The following is a 16544-nucleotide window of genomic DNA, read 5'->3' as shown; positions in this document are numbered from 1 at the left end:
GACCTATTTTTTTTTCCAATAAAAAGCTAAGTAGTGACTAGGAAAACTTAAGGAATATTGAGATTTCCCAGCCTGTCCAAGTACCAGAGCAATGTTTGATTTTTCCTAACTTTATTGGAAATAAATTACTTCTTAAAAAGAAATCTTATCACATATACCATTGAAAAACTGGTAAAAATAGAGCCTATCTATGTCCAAAGTCCTAGAAAATGGTTCTTCTGGTTACCACTGGGATAAATGCATGAATGTGCTCCCTGGGATAGATCCAGGTTCTGTGGAGCTGACATTGATACAGTATGGAAGGGGGGGGCGGGCTTTTTGAATAAAGAATGTGAAATGGGGCCATGCACAGTGGCTCACGCCTGTAATCTCAATACTTTGGGAGACCGAGGCAGGCGGATCATGAGGTCAGGAGATCGAGACCCCCCCGGCCAACATGGCAAAACCTCATCTCCACTAAAAATACAAAAATTAGCTGGACATGGTGGCATGTATCTTAGTCCAAGCTACTGGGGAGGCTGAGGTAGGAGAATCATTTGAACCCAGGAGGGGGAGGTTGCAGTGAGCTGAGATTGTGCCACTACACTTCAGCCTGGTGACAGAGCGAGACTCCGTCTGAAAAAAGAAGAATGTGAAATTGAGACCACATATTCAGATACACGGCCTTGGAAGATCCCTGAAGCTTAAGCCTCATTAGCTTCATGGCAGATCTTCCTTTGATCTTGATAATGATGGTGGCAGGGGTGATGGGCTGAGCATTAACACATTGAACACTCACAGGCTAGGCATTGTTGCAAGCAGTTTTTATATATTAACCCTCGAAACAACCCAGGGCATGGTAGTAGAGATACAGAGAAGTCATGCCCAAGCTCACACAGCGGGAAGCAGAGTTATTATGAGAGGGAAGAAGGGCAGTATGGAAAAGAACACTAAACTAAGAGCACAGGCCTTCATGAATGCCAGCTTTGCCACCCCTCTGTGGGTAACCTGGGGGAAAAACCGCTTACCTTTGCGTGTATGTCCTTGACTTCACCTGTCAAACAGGAATATTGGTGCATGTCATGACTCCTTCAGTCTGTTGTTCTGAGGTCAAGAGAATGTGTGAAAGTATATTGTGAGGGTAAAGTGCTTAGAAGCGTGGTATATTACGTAGCTTTCTCTTCCACCTCAGTACTGTAGTGGAGGCTTAAAAATTCATTTAATTTTGCTTACTTTTCATTTCACTTCTAATGTTTCTAATTTATTTCTTGGACATGATTTTTGTTCTCAGGTTACTTGTCTGCAAGACTTTTTTGGTGATGACGATGTTTTTATTGCATGTGGACCAGAAAAATTCCGTTATGCCCAAGATGACTTTGTCCTGGATCATAGTGGTAAGGCAGTTCTTAAGCTAATTTGTTGACCATCTTTGTAACCCCTGAAACGAAGGCTTGGGATTTAGCTTCTTTTGGTGCATGTTAAGAAGTCTGGCATGTTGAGGGAAGATGATGTTGGCAGTACTATATTTGAACCAGTGAAAATAAGGAATAACATGGAAGCATTTGCCTACTTACAAAAAAAGAAGAAAAAAGAAAAAGAGTAACCTAATGCGTAATTTAAGTAGTTTTCAATTTTAGCAATTCGGTTCCCTTTCTTAATGCATTGTTTTGCCACTGAAATGTTCCATGCCTTTCTTTAGAATGGTGGTTGGCTCTGCCACCTTAAATGCATGGATAGTGTTTAACATGAAACATTTGTTCATTTTTTGTGTTGTATATGCATAAGGAAATTTATATTAAAAAGAAATAGATAAAAGGTTAATAATTGTTCGTGGTGATTATCTGAGGCGTCTTTTAACCTCACTGGGGTTTTTTGGTAGCAACTTTTTTTTTTTTTTTTTTTAATTGAGACAGGGTCTCCTTTTGTCTCCTGTCCTGGAGAGCAGTGGCACGATCATAGCTCACCACAGCTTCGACTGTGCTCCTGAACTCAAGTAATCCTCCTTCCCCAGCCTCCCGAGTAGCTGGGACTAAAGGCATAAACCAACATGCCAGGGTAATTTTTAAATTTTTTGTAGAGAGAGGATCTTCCTGTGTTGCCCAGGCTGGTCTTGAACTCCTGGCCTCAAGTGATCTTCCCACCTCAGCCTCCCAAAGTGCTGGGATTATAGGCCTGAGCCACGTTCACCCAGCTGGAAACTTTAAAAAAATACTATATATATATACATACATACTTTGTTTATGTACAGTCATGAACTGTGTAAGGATGCTTTGTTTGTTCGGTGATGGACTGCATGTGTAATTGTAGTCCCATGAGAATTTTTACCATATGTTCTCTATATTTAGATGCACATATCCTTACCATTGTGTTATGGTTACGTACGGTATTTGGTACAGTAACATGCTATACAGGTTTGTAGCCTAGGAGCAATAGACTATACCATATTGTCTGGGTGAGTACTAGGCTACACCATTTAGATTTGTGTACGTATACTCCATAATATTCACACAACAAATAAATTGCCTAATAATGCACTTCTCGAATGTATCCTTAAGTGACATATGACTATATTTAGAAACAAAGCTATTTCATGAGTGAGATGGAGAAATCCTCTTTTCCTGACTTTGGCCAATATATGGAATTTTTAAGTAGTATTTGGCAATAATAATCTCAATTATTTCATATGTTACTGGTTTTGGGAATATTGTTTTACCCTATTGTCTTAAATTACTTCAAACCTATTACAGTAGTTGATTATTATAGCTGATAGTAAAGTCAGCTTCCTCTTTAAATGAAGTAAAATCATTATACACATCACATTTCAGAGGAGAGGGTTCTTAGAGATATGGCCTGCCTCTTTAATTTTATAAATGAGGAAAGTTGGCTTTAAAAAAAATTAGGTAGACAGTAGACTGCTTCTAAGTTGTAGTGTTTCTGAGAGTCCAGAATTAGAGAACTATACTACCAAATAAATACAGTGATACATAAGCTTTTAAAATTTTGCAAGGATACGTTCTGTGGTACCAAACATCCTTCGTGTTGCACCATATCAGTCACCCATGAGCTTGGGAGGTCATTCGTCTATTCTTTCTGTTTTTCTGTTTTGCTTTTCGTCTCTGCCAAATTTGACGGTTTTTATATTATATTCTGTTTGGCTAGCCCTATTTCAGGCTGGTGATACCACTGGAAAGTCCTTAATTATAGATAATGTCCTGTTATGTTATCTGCGCTAATGCTCTCCCTCATTCCTGCGTGATTAAGGTTAAATAGGCATTTATATATCATCTGTATTTTACATCTTTCTTAAATGGAGCTTTAGTTTCACATTTCTTTGATGTCATAGTGGTCATTTTGAAAGTTGAGACACTGAAACTAAATATGTTCTAGGTTATAAAGTTAATATGCATAACAATAACATTTGTTGAGCCACTTACTGTGTATGTACAGCATTGCACTCAGTGCTTCATGGGTATGTTGTACATTGATCTAAGCCACTTGGAACGTGGGTAGTTTTTGTTGATGGTGATCAGGGCCTATAATAGTTAGAAGGTGGTGAGAGCTATTGATTTCTTCCCTCTTGACCTTGAGTTACTTAGCCCTCTGCAAAGAGTAGGGATTAATAATGGCTATTTTATAAGGTTTTGTGAGCATTAAATGAATTAATATATGCCATGCAGTTGGGAGAGTGCCTCTCACATAGTAATATGTGTCTACTGCTATTGTTGTTGTTAATAATGTTACACCAACACCATTATGTGGTAAAATTTTACGCTGATTTTACGATGAGCATGTCTCAGACTTAACTCTGCCACAGACACATTTATTAGGAGGCAAAGATTTATTTTTGTCAGTTATTTAACGTGTGTTGTACTCTTAATGAAGTCCCAACTCTGTGCCTTTAGGCTTCTGACAACATCTTGCTTTAAAGGTCCATTCAGAATCCATGGAATTCAGTTTACTTGATCTTAGTCAAGTAACAAAATCCGTGATTAAGAGTTAGAGACAGGATTGGTTCCAATTTTTTTTTTTTTTTTTTGGAGATAGAGTCGTGCTCTGTCACCAGGCTGGAGTGCAGTGGTGTGATCTTGACTCACTGCAACCTCCGCCTACTGGGTTCAAGCGATTCTTCCACCTCAGCCTCCCAAGTAGCTGGGACCACAGGCGAGTGCCACCACACCCGGCTAATTTTTGTATTTTTAGTAGAGACTGGGTTTCACTGTGTTGGCCAGGATGGTCTGGATCTCTTGATCTTGTGATCTGCCCGCCTTGGCCTCCTAAAGTGCTGGGATTACAGGCATGAGCCACCACGCCCGGCCCCTGGTTCCAATTCTTTTTTTTTTTTAAAAAGACGGGGTTTCACCATGTTGGTCAGGCTGGTCTTGAACTCCCGACCTCAGGTGATCTGCCCACCTTGGCCTCCAAAGTGCTTGGATTACAGACTTGAGCCACCACTCCTGGCCCTCCAATTCTTTTTTTTTTTTTTTTTTTTTTTTTTTTTTTGGAGACGGAGTTTTCACTCATGTTACCCAGGGTGGAGTGCAATGGCGCGATCTCGGCTCACTGCAACCTCCGCCTCCTGGGTTCAGGCAATTCTCCTGCCTCAGCCTCCTGAGTAGCTGGGATTACAGGCACGCACCACCATGCCCAGCTAATGTTTTTTTGTATTTTTAGTAGAGACGGGGTTTCACCATGTTGACCAGGATGGTCTCGATCTCTTGACCTCGTGATCCACCCGCCTCGGCCTCCCGGCCCTCCAATTCTTAAACCTAGGATGTAATTCTGAAATTCTAGGTTGTTGGTTCTTGGTATTTATGTATCCTGCTTATATAAAACAGTAGCACTGCATTTAAGATGTTTCTAATAAACTATGCACACCTTTCAACAGTTGGATACTTTTAACATCCACAATGCTAATTAAGAAAAAGTTGCTATCTTTGTCTAAGGTTTTGATTAGAGTCTTTCAAATGCTGACTAGCCTCCCCTTGGGTGTATTTTCTTGATTAATGTATTTGTCAGTTTACTGTCCCTGGGGTATAGACTAAAATTAATCCACATTTTAAACTTCCTGCATAAATTGAAGTATTTTAGAGTAAACTACAGGCAGTATGTTATCTAATTTAACCCTTATAACAAGTCTGTGATGCAAATTTTATCCTTAACGATTTCTTTGAGAAAAGAACCCCTGAGACTTGCAACCAAGGCCCCATAGTTAACAAATGTCAAATCCATTCATCCAAAATCTGCACAACTCCAAAACTCATGTTCTTCATTATTTAAATTAGAAGTGATTACTTCAGCTATAGCTATTTCTGGTACTCTGTTATTTTATTTGGTGATTTATGGAAAGAACAGTTATTATTTAAAGCTATTTTCCTGGGCCAGGCATGGTGGCTCACACCTGTAAATCCCAGCATTTTGGGAGGCTGAGGCGAGTGGATTACCTAAGGTCAGGAGTTCTAGACCAGCCTGGCCAGCATGGTGAAACCCGTCTCTACTAACAATAGAGAACACTAGCTGGGTGTGGTTGTGGGCACCTGTAGTCCCAGCTACTCGGGAGGCTTAGCCAGGAAAATCACTTGAACCCGGGTTGCAGAGGTTGCAGTGAGCTGAGATCGCACCACTATACTCTAGTTTGGGCGACAGAGCCAAACTCCATCTCAAAAAAAAAAAAAAAAATAAAAAAAAAAAAAAAAGCTTTTTTCCTGGTTTTTGATGTTCTATACTTTGAGAAGATGGAAAGTAATTCAGGAAGGGGTTCATAAGTTAGAGTTCCATGCCCTTTTAAAATAAGATAATCAAGAAGTTGGAGAACATAATAAAATTGTAGTCATCGCCTATCAGTGCTACTAAGAAGATAGTCGCACAGGTATAGATTAGGCTGTGGATGTTTGTGTGTTTCAGGTTAGGACATTGGCATTTCTATACTTAATTAGCTCCATCTGGAACAATAAGGCAAATTCCCAAGATGTGTAGCCTGGCTGAAGGTAAACTCAGGTGTAATTTTGGGACAATTGCTTTGTATGTTCAATTGTTTAACAGCAAAAGAGGAATTATCAGGTAATCGTTCTGATCAGTAAACAATTACATGTAAATCTGCTTTTGGTTGTTATTAAACCAGATTAAGTTAATACACTTTTGTTTCTTTATAGAATGCCGTGTCCTGAAGTCATCTTATTCTCGATCTTCAGCTGTTAAGTATTCTGGATCTAAAAGCCCTGGGCCCTCTCGTCGCAGCAAATCACCAGCTTCAGGTAGTTAATGAAAAGGAATAGATAGTCATAGAAGGAACAGATCATTTTCCTTCTGTTTTCTCTAATTTTTATGAATTAGTAGTCTTTGCCAGGCTCATATGCAGCCAGGTTCGAGAAAAACAGAGATGACATGACTTTTAAAACCAAAAGTTAAGTCTGTTTCCCCAAGTTGTAATAATTCTCCTAAGAGAATTGTGTGGTTTTGTTCTGACACATTTTCCTGGGAACAGCCTGATCATCTAAATTCTGCTGGTATTTGTGTAGAAGTGTTTCACATTTTGACCTCTGTATACTGCATTTTGAATTTTGTGGTTATGATTATGGATAATTATTTTCTTAACATTACCTCTTATTTTTTTAAAACACATGCACACACTCTACCCAGAAATGTATTTACTTGCTACATTTACACTGGGTCCTCCTTCATCACGAGATACGATCATAGCAATGATTATTGTTGAAAAGTAGTACTTTGTTTATATAAGAGTCAGACTTACCTATAATTAATTTTCTTGCAGGTCCTAAGCCTATAAATTTGTCATAATTTTGACTGCACATTTTTAAAAATTAAAAACATCCATAAATATCTTAATGTATTGATCTCTTATGGGTTTGTTTATAGTAATTAAGTCTGTTGGGCTGGGTGTGGTGGCTCACGCCTGTAATCCCAGCACTTTGGGAGGCTGAGGCAGGCAGATCATGAGGTCAGGAGATCGAGACCATCCTGGCTAACATGGTGAAACCCCATCTCATCTAAAAATACAAAAAATTAGCCGGGCATGGTGGCACGTGCCTGTAGTCCCAGCTACTCGGGAGGCTGAGGCAGGAGAATTGCTTGAACCTGGGAGGCAGAGGTTGTAGTGAGCCGAGATTGCGCCACTGCACTCCAGCCTGGGCGACAGAGCAAGACTCTGTCTCAAAAAAAAAAAAAAAAAAAAAAAAAAAAGGTATCAATAACAATGGTCTCGAACATCAGACTTTATAAAATATAGTACCAAGTTTTTCAGACATTCCACTATTTGCTCTGTCCCCTTTAAGCACCCCCTCCCCTGCCCCTTTCTGTAGGGCAGGTTGTTTTACCCTTTTTGTACACGCATTTAGAGCTGCTGAATAACCACTCTCCTTACTGTCTTCTGCTCTGTGTATACTGCATGTGTACAGTAAAGCGGGGTGGCCACTACTCCAGTGCCTATTCTACAGCCAAATCCCCAGGTGAGCCATGACTACTGTGGCTTTGTTGCTCTGCTGGGTTTTTGTTTTTGTTTTTTGCCACTTTTCTGTTTCCTTTTGCTTCATTTCCATGAATGTATCTGGCTTATTCCAGTGCACATCTGTGTGGTTTGAAATGCTTTGCATTGCATAGGACACTTTAGCCTCCTCTATTTATTAGAGAACCAGTTATCATCTGAAGATTACCAAGTGCCTGTCTGTATAGTCAGGAATATAAAATGATTGAGGAAGTATATCACCTCAAGGGCTCCATCTTCTAGTTAATTTTGGGAAATGTTGTGTTACTGAAAAAGGCTTAAGTTTTTTGGTAATATGAAAATGGCCATAGAAGCAATTTTGCTCTTCTGTGCTCACCCCCTCCCCACCCTGGGGTTAACAGTTTAGGAATCACTGAAATCTTAGAATTGGAAGTACTTCATAATAACATATGCCAGAGTAGAATTATGAGGTGTTTCTTGTACATATAGGAGGCAACACTGTAATATTTCTAGTTGTCAAATATTTATTTTCCTCTAGTTATAGACTCAACCTATTTGCTCTAAAACTGTGACAGCTGACAATGTGAGTATTTTTATCTGAAGATATCTCTGCCATTAACCTTATTTCAAATTGTACCATGTTTTCTGTAAAGTATCTTAAAACTGAGAAAGCTAATATATATATATTATATGGGACTTGCAGAAATACATTGATCTAGCCTAATCAAAGGGTAGAGGTAGTTTTGGTGACAGCTTTACAGATGCTTATTACATCAGTAAAAGTGGTTAAGTAGCTGGACAGGGAGATTACATTTGTGGTCCCAGCTACTCTGAAGCTGAGGCAGGAGGATCCCTTGAGGCCAGGAGTTTGAGGCTGTAATGAGCTATGATGATAATGTCTATGAATAGCCACTGCACTCTAGCCTGGGCAATGTAGGAAGTCCTTGTCTTTTTTTAAAAAAAAAATTTAATAAAGGGAGAGTGGTTCAAGAATCGGATATGGTAATTCAGTTTTGTCCCCCTGAGGTCTAAAGAGAAAAATTAACATATTGAACTAAAAAACGTGTCTCATAGCCACATTTGTCCCACAGACCATTAGCTCCAGAAGGTAGCCTAATAAATGTATACATAACTCTTAACTTGAATTTATAATATGTAGAAACTGACTAAGGAAAATTGTAGCATTCTAATACACAAAATTTTCAGCTAAGCCCAAATTTGGATTTGAGTTAACAGAGTAAGCCTGAAACTCATCAAGTAAAAGTTGTAATATTTTAAAATCACATTTTAGAGAGAAAATGATCTTCATTACAAGAGATTAATTCAAACTGTGTTCAGCATTTCAGCTATACAAAACCAGAAGCCTGAGTCAACCACTGGGACCTGAGTAAATCTGAAGAAAGCTACTGTATCTGTGTAGTGCTACATAGCATGTTCTTCCCACTTTCTACCACCAGGAAGGAGAGAATTTTGTATTATTAAAAGCCATGGTACCCTGGAGTGGTTTTACTGATTATAGCTATGGTATATTTATTGCCATTTTAAAAGTTCCATGTGATTAATTAGAATTCAAACAGAGCTGGTAACTTGATGAACATAATACTGTACCTTTTCAACCTTGGGATGGAAGTCCCAAGCGAAGTTTTGAGACTGCTTTGAGCGAATGAAGTCTTCTGGTTGACTAAATCTTTTGACAAAACTCTATCAAAATAGCAAAAGAGTATGTTTAAAAAAAAACAGATAAATATAAAGCTAGATAACATAAATGAGTAAATGATTACTGTTGCCCAGACTGGACTGCAGTGGTGTGATCTTGGCTCATGGCAACCTCTGCCTCCTGGTTCAAGTGATTCTCGTGCCTTAGCCTCCTGAGTAGCTGAGACTACAGGCATGCGCACGCACCACCATACCTGGCTAATTTTTGTATTTTCAGTAGAGACAGGGTTTCACCATGGTGGCCAGGCTGGTCTCAAACTCCTGGTCTCAAGTGATCCACTTGCCTCAGCCTCCCAAAGTGCTAGGATTACAGACGTGAGCCACAGTGCCTGGCCATTATTTTAGGATTTTAGCTTGTGAATCTTTCATAGTCTGCCAAGATAAAAAGTATTCAGAGAAAACAAACAAAAGAGTCCCCAAGTATATTTCTTTCTTTAGAGTTGAGGGGAGGAGGATAAAATTTCAGAAGAGAAAATCCAGGGGTGCAGTGGAAGAGAGGAAGCATGGCGCAGGTGCTGGCTGCTGGTGGCAAGGGGAGAGGGTATGCTGTGGCGCTGTCCAGGATCCCCATTAGCATCCCCAGAACTGGAGAAATGTGTGCAAATAAGTGAAATTAAGAACTCATTCAAGAGCACTGTTTAGAGCCTTCAAATGCTATAAAAACTTAGAGGACTATATGTGATTAGTGTCTCTTTAGGATGAGTTATTTTGGTGAAAATACACACATGTAGTTACTGACACCAGTTAAACCCCTGACAGTGAGTTTCGTTAAGAAACTAGGCCTAGCCAGTGGGGCGTATTTTAGGGAGACAGAAGTGCTGCAGAGATTGCCATCTGTGGAACTGCTTTTTCTCCTTCAATCCCTTTTGTATTCCAGGGTAGCCTTTTGCTATCAGTGTGGTGTTAGAAAGCAGTGAACACTGACAGCGCTTACTGATTAGGAGCTGGTGAGCTGTGCAGGCTGCTGTGTGAGATGGAAAAAATACCAAAAAAAAAAGAAAAAGAAAATTTAGTCTCTGCTCTAAGCCAGCTTACTAGTTTATTGCTGGTAATAATCTCTATTTTTATTGCTGGTAATAATCTCTATTTTGTGTGAATTCTGTTAAAAAAGATATTTTTAAAGGCTTTATTTTTTAGAACAGTTTTAGGTTCACAGCCAAAGGTACACATTTCCTGTGTACCTCCTTGCCTGCAGACTTGTGTAATTTCTTCCATTATCCACATCCCCCATTAGAGTGCTGCATTTGTTGCAATTGATAAAGCTGCATTGAAACCCCTTAATGCCAAAGGTCCATAGTTTACATTGAGGTTCAGTCTGATGTTGTATGCATTATGGGTTCAGGCAAGTTTATAATGACATATATTCACCATTACAGTATTATACAGAGTAGTCTCACTGCCCTGAAAACCCTTTGTGCTCTACCATTTAAAGAAGTTTTTTTAACAGAAGAATCTTCTTTAGAAAGTTAATTGAAGAAAATAACATTAATTGAAATTTAACTGGATTGAGAAATAATAAGGGCTGTTGAATAATCTTAAATGTTTTAAATTAATTGTACAGTTAATTGTGCTACACTTGTATTCTAAGTACCCACGTGTATTTCTTAATAAAATCTGGATCACTGACCATTATTTTTGAATGAGGGTTTTGAGTCAGAAAAATTTACGTTTTGGAAATTTAAAAATAACTGAAAGAAGTTTTTATTTATTTGTACTGAAATTTCAAATTGAGCAATACAGTAAATGTGATCTCATAAACCCAGATATTCCTGTTTACAGATGATGCTTCTAATCATTAGTACTCATTGATCCACAATTTCTGCCTCTGCTCAAGGACTGGTACTCATTTTTTTTGAGTCACCTATTGAGGACCTTTACCTGTACTTTTGGCTTTTTATTCTTACTAGTGTGATTTAAAATAATAGTTGTCTGCTCCCTCATATTTTTTTAAAAAAGAATAAAAAGCAAATGAGCGTCTCTTTTCTGTCCAAAAAGGTGAATGACACTTTTCATCTACTTTGGGCAAAAGCTTTGAAGAGTTATAATAAAACATTATAAATGCTCTATTTAGAGGAGAAAGCATATATCAATACTAGATGTATGATATTTTGTAGTAGATATATCAACTGCTAGCTTTGTGAAATTACTGCAGAAATAGATTCAAGTGATACAGTTAGGCATACGCATAAGTCATACTGAAATGTTTGACCAGAATTCTGTAGTATAGAATCTGCAAATGAACTTTTCTGGGGGGAGAAGTTTCAAAGTTTTCAAAAAATGAAAACTTTTTTCAGTTATTTTTAAATTTCCAAATTTAATTTCCTGGGGGGAAGGTTCATTTGCAGATTCTGCCCTATATAATTCTAGCATAGGATCTAAATCGAGCTTTCAACTGAAGAAGTGTATGGAGGTTTAGAGCAGATGTATAGAACACTACCAAGATTTGCTAACAAATGGGGAGGATAAGGTGTGAAGAAAAGAAAATGGAAGGAATTAGAAATAAGTAGTCTAGATTAAAAAAAAAAAGGTTGAAGAATGTTTTTCATGGACTTTGAGCAAATAAGTAGGAATTACAAGAAAAACTACCAGTAATTTTCCCTTTTCATTGAGAATATACCTAGAAAATGTGTTTGTGTTATGGTGTAATTGATTTGGGAGAACCACACAAACTTCCTGGTTATCCAGGTTCTACATCTAGTTAGTGGGTATTGAAGGCTATGGAACAGCCTTCATAGTAAACCATTGCCAATATAACAGCCATCTCTACCTTTGCTGGCAGGCAGGATACATGGCCAAGTTCTCGTTCACATCACTGATTCCATAATGTCTTATATATTTGTTTATATCACTGTTGGAAAACTACTACTGAAAATAATTCCAGTTTCACTCTTTGGTTTTTTTGTCTGTAATGCAGTAAGATACATTATTTTTGCTTTTTGCTGATTTGCCATCTGCTTTGAGCTGTAAATGAGTTGAAGCTTCCTTGGAGCTATAGTGTGCATGCACCTGGTGTATTTATACAGTTTGGTTGTCGTGGGTTTTAATGGGACTTCTGTCTTCTCTGTTATCTCACGGTCAGTTAATGGAACTCCCAGCAGCCAACTTTCTACTCCTAAATCTACGAAATCCTCCAGTTCCTCTCCAACTAGTCCAGGAAGTTTCAGAGGATTAAAGGTATGAAATAGGATATGCGGCATGTTTGTGTGATTTTGTTATTTTGAGTTTCATAGTTAGCAGTTTAATTTGTTGAGAGGCTTGGGTATAGTAACAGATTTAAAAAAATGTTTGGGATGTGGAGCCTGGTAGACTTGACGTCAAATCCTGTGTACTGCTGTAATTTTGGCCAACTCACTAAACTCCTCTGAGTTGAAGTGTTTCTCATCTCTAAAATGGGAACAAATGGTTGTGATGTTCTTATTTTAGAGATGAACATCATGTGGTAAAGTATAATAAATAGCAATTTTCCAATTATTATCAAAATGATTTGCAGTGGTAAAGCCTTAGAGAACATCCTGATTCTTTAAAGTCTTATTTTGAATCATGACCTTAACATTGCTAACATAATTTTGAGTTTGTCAAAAGTCTAAAATGAAGTGAAATACTAGTATAATGTTTATATTCACAAGTGATAACACAAGGAAAATATGGTCATCTTTGGTGAAGAACTTAGAAATAGTCTTATGTGTTGACTGTGGTGTCCTAAAAATATAAACAGTTGTAATATGATTAACACAGTTATCTAATAGAGAAGAATGAACAAAACCAATTTTGCAAAATTTCAACAAGTTTTATTTGATTTCGTAGTTCCCAATAATTTAAATTTAGAAGAGAAAATTTGCCTAATAAAATAACAGTAAATAGTTAGAGCTAAAGATGGAATTTCCGACCAGGCATTGTGGCTCATGCCTATAATCCCAGCACTTTGGGAGGCCTAGACAGGTGGATCACTTGAGGTCAGGAGTTCAAGACCAGCCTGGTCAACATGGTGAAACCCTGACTCTACTAAAAATACAAAAATTAGCCGGGTGTGGTGGTACAAACCTGTAATCCTAGCTACTCGGTGGGCTGAGTTGGGAGAAAAGCACTCGGGAGGCAGAGTTTGCAGTGAGCTGAGATGATCCCGCTGCACTCCAGCGTGGGAGCGGAGCAAGACTGTGCCTCCAAAAAAAAGGAATTTCCCTTTGGATTTCCAAAAGATTATCTATATGGTAATGAATTCTGAGAATACTGATAAATACACAGTGTCATATGTGTTGTGTATATAAATTAACTTTAATTCCCTGTGTGTGTTTTCATAAGAGTTATATTATTAGGAATGTTTTCTCTAAGGTTGGTTTCCTAAACACTTCAAATACAGTCCTAAAGGATTTCTTTAAAGATGTTGAAGAATTTTTTTTTATTAGTAAATGAATGGTTAGAGCCCCACCACCCTTGCATGAGTGAGGAATGAGGATCTGCCAAGCCCAGCGTCCCTGACACCTTCAGAGCAGTGTGAGAGCTCTGTGCTTCCCCACTTCTCAGAAGGTTTCATTCTCCGGTTGACTGTAAGGTTTGCTTGTCTTGCCCTGAAAATGTTGTGTGCGCCTCACAGTGAATTTGTATAGTGTTTAAGTACCGGAGAATAAAAAGAGGAATTCTGGAAGAGGACAGAGCATCTGTTTTTGTGCCTGTGCAATTGCTTATCCTTGGCAGAATTTGGGCTGAGAATCTGCTAGGTGTTTGGAAGTAGGGAGGGAGTACCTAGCTCTCACCTACCTCTAACTACTAGAAGTTCCTTCTAGTTATCAAAAGAAGCAGGCATTTTTCTGAAGTACTAACTTGTCTTAAGTCAGTTCATACTGTGTTTTCATAGACTTTTACATTTTCAATTCCAAGAAAAGTTATATAAATTAAAAATTACTAGTAAGCTAATTTTCAGATTTTCTCCTATTTTCCCTGGAATAGATTGGAAGTACATTGTTATTAATAGAAGTAACTTTCAAGAGAACTAAAATAAAAATAAGTTGATTTACCTCTTCTCAAGTTAGTTATTTCATCATTTGTTAAAGCAAAAAGCAAGTGGCTCCTAGTGCTGCTTAATTGTTCTAGGGCAAATCCAGCATAAGCTTTCCAGTGACTACATGCCAAGGTCATTCATATTCAGGCCACTGCCCCGGGCAGGGCAGAGATCCTTGACCTAGGGCCACTTTTGGGGATCAGATGGGGAAAGGTCTTGGTCACTTCCCCGTTTTTTGGTATTCATTGGTAACCCCAGCTCCCATCTTCCTTCCTAGTCCATCTTTAACTCTAAACCCAATATTGTCATTTTCTGTTATTGCCACTAGGCCAGTTGGTGCTGCTTATTAGCAATTACAACTACAGCTTCAGGACTGGACAGCTAACCATTTCAAGGAAATACATGTTGATATTCTGTGCACATACCTACTTCACACCTGCATACATACTTGTGTAAAATCACTCACAATTGCGAAGGCTAATGGAATTTTTAAAACATGATAAATTGTATCATTGCTGCAACATTAAGTAAAAGTGTTCCTTCTATGCTAGGTGTATCTTAGTTACTGTAGTAACCCCAGCATTTAGCACACAGTAGATGCTCCAGGATTACTTATTGATACCAAGAGGGATAAAGACAGGTTTGTTGATTAAGGGAAATGTTGATTACTGGTCAAGATTGAAGATAAGATTGTAAGTAAGATAAAGAACAGTGGTCTTTACAGGATCGCCCCCTGTTCTCCACCACTGTGCCTGAGGCCTGTGGGCTTTGCTAACAGCTGTGATACCTCCTCTGGGTTTTCTTTTTCTTATTTGTAAAACAAGGACTATTGATTTTAAGTGACCTCTGAAATGCTTGGAATATAGTTCTGTTAACCTGCCAAAAAACAAACAAACAAACAAACAAACAAACAAAAAACCTACCTAAAGGCTAGGAAGTCTATTTTTTTTTTTTTTGGTCCTTTTACTTCAATGCTGTTGTAGAATCACTGAATTTTACATTAAACATGAGTAAATAATGTCTCTGCCATACTGATTCAGCTTTTAGGCTATAATCCCAAAGCTCTCTAACTACTGCCTATTCTCATGAGTCCTGCCTCATGGAAATTTCATCTCATTACAGTTCCCATAATCTGTAGTATATATTGTCATTGGGATGAAACCTGCTTTTTAAATAATGCAATTTAGTCGGGTTACTGTACCAAATACCCTACTTTTGATGTCATTGCAAGGCATCAATTTATTTTTTTTTTCTATTCAGTGGCCTGACAAATGAGGAATTATAGATAATTACCATGTGTTAGTACTATGCATTTGCCTTCCCTTCATTTAAAATAGCTTATTAACATCAGTTAAGAGGGAATGTCTGAGAGTGGGGGATTGTTTTTCATGGGCAGGAACTCTTTACCACTATTTATTCTAGTTAGATGCTTTAATGGCCTTGGGGATAGATAATCTTTTCCCAGAGAATCAGATAATTGATAAAAGTAAGCAAACCAAGCCAGGACAGCATGTGCAGGAGCCGACATCTCTCTAGCTGCCAGGACACAGCTTTTGACATGGATGTAAAAAAACTGTCTGGATTTTATTCACTAGGGAATTAAGTAAGGTTAAGGGTAAGCAGAATTTGGTGTTCTGTCACAATTTTCTCCTTGTTGTGTCCACGTCTGGGAATTATTTTAATATTTTGGTGGGGGCATTGAAAGAACTGAAAATGAAAATAGGGTACTAGGGATGATAGTGACACTTTGGTTTGCTTATTAAGAAAGATTAAAAAATACACAAACAGCCCTCCTCTCCACAAAAAGTCCTTATAGTTTTCTTAGTACCCTTATGAGGAAGATGATTCTGCTCCATTCATATACAGTCTTTTTGTTTTTGGAGTCGGAGTTTCGCTCTCGTTGCCCAGGCTGGAGTGCGATGGCACAGTCACGCGTCACTGCAACTTCCATCTCCCGGGTTCAAACGGTTCTCCTGCTCAGCCTCCTGAGTAGCGGGGATTACAGACATGCGCCACCACGCCTGGCTAATTTTGTATTTTTAGTAGAGTTGGAGTTTCTCCATGTTGGTCAGGCTGGTCTCTCACTCCTGACCTCAGGGGATCTGCCTGCCTTGGCCCCCCAAAGTGCTGGGATTGCAGGCCTGAGCCACCACACTCAGCCTCTGTTCATATACACTCTTAAAAGACTGTGTTCTTTGAGGGACTGGACAAAAGCTAGTAGCAGAAACAAAGCTTTCTTCAACTTGTGAATATTTTTTTTTTTACAGATGAGCATGTAATAAACAGGGGTGGTGACCAAGTAATGAAGGTTCTTTAAACCTAAAACCCAAAGACTTTAGAACAACTGAGAACTAATGGTATCTTGATTATATACTTGTTTTGTCCAAGTAGTGT

The 16544-nt window shown here is 38.4% G+C and overlaps 1 protein-coding gene across 7 annotated transcripts in view; it reads left to right on the top strand.

The window, feature by feature from the left end:
* Positions 1-16544, top strand: part of DCLK2 (doublecortin like kinase 2) — a 185921-nt gene that overhangs the window by 118252 nt on the left and 51125 nt on the right. For 4 of the 7 annotated variants that reach the window (XR_004259307.1, XM_032246428.1, XM_032246427.1 and 1 more), the window contains exons 3-6: positions 1271-1373; positions 6129-6230; positions 7392-7442; positions 12234-12328. Coding sequence is in view for 5 of the 7 variants with exons in the window: in XM_032246428.1 (XP_032102319.1) it covers positions 1271-1373; positions 6129-6230; positions 7392-7442; positions 12234-12328 (351 nt within the window). In the remaining 2 variants the exon portion in view is untranslated. The remainder of the gene's footprint in view (positions 1-1270; positions 1374-6128; positions 6231-7391; positions 7443-12233; positions 12329-16544) is intronic. The other 3 variants (XR_004259308.1, XM_032246429.1, XM_032246430.1) reach the window with 1 other exon arrangement.

This window comes from Sapajus apella, unplaced genomic scaffold (assembly GCF_009761245.1).
Source record: "Sapajus apella isolate SASKATOON/1434 unplaced genomic scaffold, GSC_monkey_1.0 scaffold61, whole genome shotgun sequence".
NCBI lineage: Eukaryota > Metazoa > Chordata > Mammalia > Primates > Cebidae > Sapajus > Sapajus apella.
The sequence above is the reverse complement of the archived record's forward strand: the minus strand, read 5'-3'. Positions and strand labels throughout refer to the sequence as shown.